This window comes from Chrysochloris asiatica, unplaced genomic scaffold (genome assembly GCF_000296735.1).
Source record: "Chrysochloris asiatica unplaced genomic scaffold, ChrAsi1.0 scaffold00028, whole genome shotgun sequence".
Taxonomy (NCBI): Eukaryota; Metazoa; Chordata; class Mammalia; order Afrosoricida; family Chrysochloridae; genus Chrysochloris; species Chrysochloris asiatica.
In genome coordinates this window covers 4,182,194-4,190,748 of record NW_006408546.1, presented here as the reverse complement: position 1 = coordinate 4,190,748, position 8,555 = coordinate 4,182,194, and the positions used below count along the sequence as shown (strand labels likewise).

The following is an 8,555-nucleotide window of genomic DNA, read 5'->3' as shown; positions in this document are numbered from 1 at the left end:
CTATAGGATAAGTACTAGACTTGTAATCACAAGGTCAACAGTTCAAATTCACCAGCTGCTCCTCTGAAACCATATGAGTCCAAACTTATTCAGTGACACTAACAACAAAGTAGAAAAAGGTACTTTCTCTCTTCAGTATTTTAAACATGATTATCATTCCTCAGTTCACATTGCTTATAAGTCTCTGAACTATAAAAATCAAACAAATCACTAAGCAGCAGTGAAATCTTATACAATCTAAGAGAACAAGCATTCCAGTGCTGTATCTCTGGAGTAATTTTCTGGGTTGTATTATGCTAATGAACCTTGCTGGCACAGAGATTAAAGTGCTTGACTACTAACCAAAAAGATCAACAATTTGAAACCCACCAGCTGCTCCACAGGAGAAAGATGTGGTAGTCTGTTTTCCCTAAAGATTGTTGCTGTTAAGTGCCAAAGAGTCAGTTCCTATGTAGCAAACCTGTACAGAGTTTCAAAGGCTGTAAATCTTACTGGGAGCAGAAAGCCTTTCTTTCGCAGAGCAGCTAATGTGCTAAAACTGTAGACCCTGTGGTTCACAGTCCAGTGTTTTTCCTACAGAGCCACCATGCTCCTAAAGATTACAGCCTTGGACACCTGTTTTATAAGACCGTTATGTGAACTCAACACCAGTGAATTTTCCTCAAACATTCTAATAAATTAAAATCTTCACTGTCAAATATATTTATAAAGTCCTCTGTTACAAATCTGAATATGAAATCACAACAAGAGGGACAGCAACAATTTATTAAAATTACCTACCAAAAAAAATCACAGTGATGTAAACTCAGTATACTAATGTATATATATGTTCTTCTGAGATTATTTTACTTCATCTATATTGTTGTTTTTAAGTACCGCAGAGTCAGTGCCGACTCACAGCGACTCTATACAGGGTTTCCGAAGAGCAGCTGTTGAATAGGAACTGCTGACCTTGCAGTTCAAATTGCCCTTAGAATCCAGTGCTTATCCTACTACAGCACACACTAGGACTCGTTTATTTATATAGGACTTTTTTTTTTTTTAACTTTTTATTGTAAATTGAGTGAAGATCAGATTATCAGTCCCACATTCAGCAAATCATACATTTTGTGTCATTACAACAACTGCAATCTCTTTCACGTACCGTCATCCATCATTTAACAGTATTTATGTCTATTTACTTTAACTCTTGGACGCCTTCCTGTATCTTTCACTACGTTTATCTTTCCTGTGCCAACCTTCCTCTTGTTGTACAGTGCCTTCTCCATCACTCAACATATGTCTACCCTCTACCCTGTGAATAATGTTCCCTTTCCTCTTATGCCTAATAAACATAAAATGTTTTTTTTTAGCAAGAAAATCTTTTCTTAACTTTTTACAACAGTAGTTTCAGCTAAGTTTCTTTTGTAATAAATTTTCTCTGAAAAACAAAACAATGAAAATGGTTTTCTAGCAATTATTACAATAAAAGAAAACATCAACTTATTTTGCATTTTACTATATCATGCCACAAAAATCATGCTTCTACTTTCTGTACTTTATATATTTATGTCTAGACCACTACACCAGGAAGGAATCTTTTTCTCCCTTCTGGGACTCAAGATATGCTACTCAACTTCCAGAATTCAGCTGTCATTGTTGTTAAGTGTCATCGAGTTGGTTCTGACCCACAGCAACCCGGCATAGGTTTTCCAAGGTGTGGCTGGTGAGTGTGAATTGCCAATCATGTGGTTCAAATTGACCTTTCAGTCAAGTGTTTATCCTACAGCGTCACAGCAGGGTAACAGGTAAGGTAAACTCAAACAATAGGCAAATCTTAGCAAGAATGTAAAAAAATTAGAACCATCATACACTGCTGATAAGAATGCAAAATTATGCAAGTGCTTTGTAGAACACTCTGGCAGTTCCTCCAAAATTTAAACTTGCAAAGTCCACTGCAATCCAGTCAATTCAGACTCATAGTAACCCTGTATGGGATTTCCAAGGCTGTAAATTTAACAGCAGCATAAAGTCTCATTTTCCATGGAGCAGCTGCTGGGTTTGTACTGCCAATCGTGTGGTATGCAGTCCAATGCTTATCCTAAAGCACCATCAACATTCCTTTTGAAGTTACCATGTTGCCCTTGTTCAGTGCTGTTGAGTCGATTCCAACGTACAGTCACTCTATGCACAACGATGCACAACCCTGCAAAATTTTCACAGCAGCTCTTATGTTTGAGCCCATTCTTGCTGCCAATTTGTAAATCCATCTCACTGACGGTCTTCCTCTTTTCTGTTAACCTTCCTCTTTACCAAGCATGATGTTCTTCTCCAGGGACTGATGCCTCCTGACAGGTCCAAAAGTAAGAGACAAAGTCTGGCCATCCCTGCTTCTTAAGGGGCATTCTCTCTGTACATCTTACAACACAGATTTCTTTGTTCTTCGGGCAGTCCATGGTAACTTTCAATATTCTTCTCCAACACCAAAATTCAAATGCAATGATTTTTCTCTGGTCTTCTTTATTATTAAACTTTCACATGCATATGAGGTGACTGAAAATATTACGGCTTGGATCAGAAGCACCTGATTCGTCAAACAGATATCTTTGGTTTTTAATATTTTAAAGAATTAGGTTTTGCAGATTTACCTAATGCAGTGCGTTGTTTGATTTCTTGACCATTGCTCCCTAAGTGTTGAGAAGCTACCAAATAACCCAGCAAATATACACCTGGATATATACATACAAACACACATCCACACAAAAACTTGTACACAAATATTCATAGAAGCATTATTAAGCCAACAAGTGGAAATGTCCCAACTTTCTACCAACGGATAAATGAGTAACAAAATACATTCACCCATCATTGAATTATTATTCACCAGTGAAAAAGAGTAAGTACTGATACACGTAACATAGACAAATCTTGAAAACATAGTTAAGTGCATCATTTCATTAATATGGAATGTCCAAAATAGATAAACCTATAGAGACAAAAAAATGTAAATTAATGGCTACCAAGGGATTGGGGAGGGGTATGAAGTAACTACTTCAAAATAAGGGTTTTCTTTTGGGAGTGAGAACAGGTTCCACAATTAGATTTGCAGTGACAGTTGCACAGTTCTGAATATATTGTTGTTGTTGTGTTGTTGTTAAGTGCCGTCGAGTCGGTTCCGACCCATAGCGACCCTGTACAGGGTTTCCGAGGGTGTAAATCTTTACGGGAGTAGAAAGCCTCATCTTTCTCCCGCAGAGCAGCTGGTAGTTTCGAACCGCTGACCTTAAGGTTCGCAGCCCGATTCGTAACCACTACGCTACCAGAGCTATTGAAAACTACTAAATGATGGTGGTGATGGTTATATGCCATGGAGTCGTTGCTACTCACAGCAACCCTGTATAGGGTTTTGGTAATCCAGAAAGTCAGAATACACTGATGCAGTAAAATGACTCTACTAATAAAGTTACCTAACAAGAAGGAGCTCTGTTAGCGTAGTGGTTACGAATCGGGCTGCGAACCTTAAGGTCAGCGGTTCGAAACTACCAGCCGCTCCGCGGGAGAAAGATGAGGCTTTCTACTCCCGTAAAGATTTACACCCTCGGAAACCCTGTACAGGGTCGCTATGGGTCGGAACCGACTCGACGGCACTTAACAACAACGACAACAAAACCCCATATTAAATACTGGAATGCTCCTAATGACCTACTAATTCATTTTGTCTTTGTCATCTCTGTCCAATATTAACCTTCAATAATCACAATCAAAAGTCATGCTGTCTGTGACATTCTCTAATCCCACATGAGAACTGACCTCTCCCATTTCTAAATTTGCATACACCCTTCTTTGTACTCCTCTTACTCACTTATTAAGTTCAATCTTATTTTGCGGTGTGTGATTTGTGTTCACAAATAGTATACTTCCCGATGGCAAGAATTCTATCATATCACCTTTGTTTCTTCCATAGTGCATAATACATAGGCTACTATAAAGATCTGTTGTACTAAATGGACATATCAAAGACTCACTTACATATAGTTTATGAACCATATTAACTGAGTTGCCCCATGAGACCACGGTCCTATGCCTTTAAACCCAGAAAATCTATTTCATGAAGTGTTTGGTCATGTCTAAGGAGTATCCATAATTGTGTCCCCTATGATGCTTCATATATATATATGTATGTATGTATGTATATGCATGTATCCTCAATCTACTTGTATGTACATGTATATAAGTTTACATTTATATACTTATATATGCATACCCATACATATATATATATATATATATATATATATATATATACACATGTCTTTTGGTTGTTGCTGGAGACAAAAATGTGAACAAAACTCTTGTTCTTAAAAAATCCAGACTTACTGGACCAGATGAGAATAAAGGACTCCATGAGATTACTGTCCTAAGATGCCCTTTAAACCCTGAGCCGAAATTATTCCTCAAGGTTACCTTTTAGTAAATATCAGACTGACTCATAAAATAATGAATATCAACTATGACATATGAATTTCTTTGCAAAAAATAATCTATGTGCGGCCAAATGGTCAAAAATTACCCTAAAGCAAAGATGAGAAGAAACGGGAGCAAAAATGGTATCACTACAACAAAATGAAAGAGAACAATGACATGCTGTAAAAAGTTTAACTAGCATCAGTAAACGTTTGTGTAAAAACTGTTCCATGAATACCTAAATGTACTGTGCAAGCTTTCACCTTAAACATATATATATATATCTTTTTTTTTTTTTTAAAGCAAGTCTATATGTCACTTTTTAAACTACAAAACCAAAAGTTTCAAATATGTTAGTCCTTAAAACTGCTAATGTGTATCCTCTAATCTATATCCAAATATTTTCATTTTTCACAAATTTATAGCCAGGGTCTAAACCGTTGATGTGAAAACAGCCACTACTATTCCAGATATAGTCCTAAGGTTAAAAACAGCATGTTCTTGAGAATCATGATAGCATTTTACTTCTTTAAATACAAAATAATTCTTCCATTCTGATTAATAACCACACTTTGTAAGTAAGGTTCTCAATCTTACCTCAAACAATCGTAAGTCAGCAGGAACTCTGTCCCCAACAGAAAGACAAACTGTATCACCTGGAACTAAATCTCGTGCAAGTGTATGCTCCAATTTTCCTTCCCGCACACTGTACCAAGAAACAGAAGCAGCCCTGATTAATAGAAGGCACAGACGCGCACCTAAAAAAATAATTTCCATTAGGCTTGCCTAAGAGAAACCCCTGAATTACTATTACTAGCACTTCCAATAAAAGAAATCAAGTAAGAGCCAAGAAGGATAGTTTCTGTGCTCTTGGTAATTGAGACGCTTGTTACTGCTGTTTAGTGCCATCGAGTCAGTTCTGACTCACATGGACCCTCTAATAGGGTTTCTGAGGATTGGCTGGTAAGTTTGAACTGCCAACCTTGTGGTTCAAACAGACCTTGATTGAGTGCTTATCCCACAGCACCACACAGGACAGGTGACAGAAAATCATTGGAAAAGCTGGCTACTTCAAAGATAAAATGTAAAAACTGAAACCACCTCTGCATCATCTGGGTCTGTTTGCTTAATTCATCACTGTACTTGGGACAGTGCTTGGCACACATTCAAATGTAAAAAAAAAAAAAAATCTGTTGAATAAATTCATGTCTCAAAAATTGGAAAATTAGAACTTTATTGTTTTCATAGTGTTATGTATTACAAAGAACAGAATGAGTTCATGTCTGCTTAATGTTTTTATATCCTGAAACAAATCCTGAGCTATAATGTAGCTTGTACTGGTCACTATTAAAGGCAGCATGATACTCTTCTAAAGAAGGTTAAAACCCTTATCAGAAACAAGGAACATACCAATGGCATTCTGGCGGCACAAGTTTACTCAATTCTTCAAGAGATTTCTCTGACCGATATTCCTATTCAAAAGAAAAATCAGAGATTGATATTTAGAACAAAACGTTTAAGAAGATATATGTGATCCTGTTACTATACTCCATAAAGTTGTTGTGTGCCATGGAGTCAGTTCTGACTCATAGTGACCATGAGGAGTGGCTGCTGAGTTTAAACTGCCTTGTGGTTAGCAATCCAGTGCTGATCCTACAGTGAGTGCCACACCAGGACTACTCCATATTCCATGGCAGACATAGTGAAATATTAATTTCAACTACTATTTTCAAATTTCCCCCATTCTTATCATTTCTTTCCCTTTGTTTATATTACGATCCATAGAAGCTTGCTCTTATTAAATGTTAAATTATAGTGCTCAATTTTGATCATTAAATATTACCCCAAATTTTACATTTTAATATGCAATGTATAAATCTTAGGTTACATTATTTGTAAGAAAATTGAGAAAGCTGATTAGCGTGTACAGGAGTATATAATTTTGAGTCATTCAAAGTTAGTATCATTGAGTCTCATAATTAAAACATAATTTATGCATAGTGTTTAAAGATTAAAGAAGTTGAAGACAATTAACTGCAAGCAATTTCTGCTTTGAGGATTTAAGCGCATGCTAAGTTCAATGGTTTATGGAGTAAATTTGCTTGGAAAAAAGTGAAGGAGTAAAATATGGCTGGCCCTACATTGATAGATACCTTTGTCATAAAGGAAAATCTCAGGACCACTGGCTGTTTGTGATACTATACCCTTCATTCATCCACATAACCAAGCATTAGAGACACCCTCCACCTATTACACTCTGTAGTTCAGGTGACAACCAGTCATGCTTTGCATAGAATCACTGCTAGTTTTAACTCTCGTCTGCACTAAGGAAAAAATCTCTGGATATAAAACTAAAGTGGGGCAAGGAGGACATGGCTGGGGTAAATGTAGGGAGTGTTTTGAAATAAATGCCATCAAAATTTCACATTCATCACAAACTCTTTTTAAAAAAAAAAAAAAAAGTCAAAGCTGTACTGGAATATCTTATATTTAAACCAGTCATTATTTGGCAGGAGATATACAAGGGGCTTTTCAAACTGTTAGTTAAATAATGAAGTTTAAAAGGAATTGGAAATTTTCTCCACATACTTTTTGAAGTTACATTGTAAGTACTTAAGTAAAGATAATCTATAAAATATAAAAATTACAAGGTAGTTCCCCAACTATACCAAGGATAATAAAGAATTGGGACACTTGATCCAAAAATTCCATAAAAAAACTAGGAAATACTCACCAATCCTAGATCCTAATAATAAATGACATAGAGGATATCCAACCTTTACCTTCTTTTGTTTTCTTAGCTACTAATCAGCACACCATATTGTGGTGGTTTATGAGTTGCTGTGATTCTGAGGGCTATGCCACCGGTATTTTGAATAACCAGCAGGGACACACACACATGGTGGACAGGTTTCAGATAAGCTTCCAGACAAAGACAGACTAGGAAGAAAGAGTGACGAACTACTTCCAAATCTTTAGTCACTGAAAACTTTATGAACAGCAGAGAAACACTGTCACATACAGTGCCAGAAATGAGTTCCTCAGGTTGGAAGGCACTCAAAACACAACTGGGGAAGAGATGCCTCACCAAAGTAGAGTTGACCATGATGATGTGAATGGAGTTAAGCTCATGGGAGAAAAGCCCACAGAATCTTCATTTGCTGATGGGGCACAACGCAAAATGAAGAGAAATAGCGGTAAACATCCACTGAAAATTGGAACATAGAATGTACGAAGTATGAATCTGGGAAAATTGGAAGTTGTCAAAAATTAAATGGAACACATAAACATCGATATCTTAGGCATTAGTGAGCTGAAGTGGACTACTATTGGCCATTTTGAATCTGACAACCACATGGTTTACTATGCCAGGAATTACAAATTGCACAGGAATGGTGTTGCATTCATCATCAAAAAGAACATATCCAGATCAGTTATGAGGTATAATGCTATAAGTGATAGGATAATATCCATGCGCCTACAGGGAAGTCCAGTTAATACCATTATTATTCAAATTTATGCACCAACCACTAAAGCCAGTGAAGATGAAATAGAAGAATTCTACCAACTTCTTCAATCTGCAATCGATCAAACATGCAATCAAGATGTACTGATCATTACTGGTGATTGGAATGCAAAGGTTGGGTGCAAACAGGAAGCACCAGTAGTTGAAAACCATGGCCTAGGTGATAGAAATGATGCTGGAGAAAACACGACAGAATTCTGCAAAACCAATGATTAGTTCATTTCAAATACCTTCTTTAGACAGCATAACAGATGACAATACACATGAATCTCACCAGATGGAATACACAGAAATCAAACTGACTACATCTGTGGAAAGAGAAGAATAAAAAAGCTCCATATCATCAGTAAAAACAAGGCCAGGGGCAAACTGTGGAACAGACCATCAATTATTCATATGCAAATTCAAACTGAAGCTGAAGTAAATGAAAACAAGTCCACGAGAGCCAAAGCATGACCTTAATATGTTGTTGTTGTTGTCAGGTGCCATTGAGTCGGAACTGACTCATAGCGACCCCATGCACAGCAGAACGAAACAATGTCCAATCCTGGGCCAACCTCACTACCACTAAAACACTTGAGTCCAT

At 36.9% G+C, this 8,555-nt stretch overlaps 1 protein-coding gene across 2 annotated transcripts in view; it reads right to left on the bottom strand.

The window, feature by feature from the left end:
- ATP2C1 (ATPase, Ca++ transporting, type 2C, member 1) overlaps positions 1 to 8,555 on the bottom strand; it is a 192,324-nt gene that overhangs the window by 57,575 nt on the left and 126,194 nt on the right. For both annotated transcript variants that reach the window (XM_006840020.1, XM_006840021.1), the window contains exons 6-7: positions 5,854 to 5,915; positions 5,041 to 5,149 (exon numbers count right to left, since the gene is read on the bottom strand). In XM_006840020.1, the coding sequence (XP_006840083.1) occupies positions 5,041 to 5,149; positions 5,854 to 5,915 (171 nt within the window). The remainder of the gene's footprint in view (positions 1 to 5,040; positions 5,150 to 5,853; positions 5,916 to 8,555) is intronic.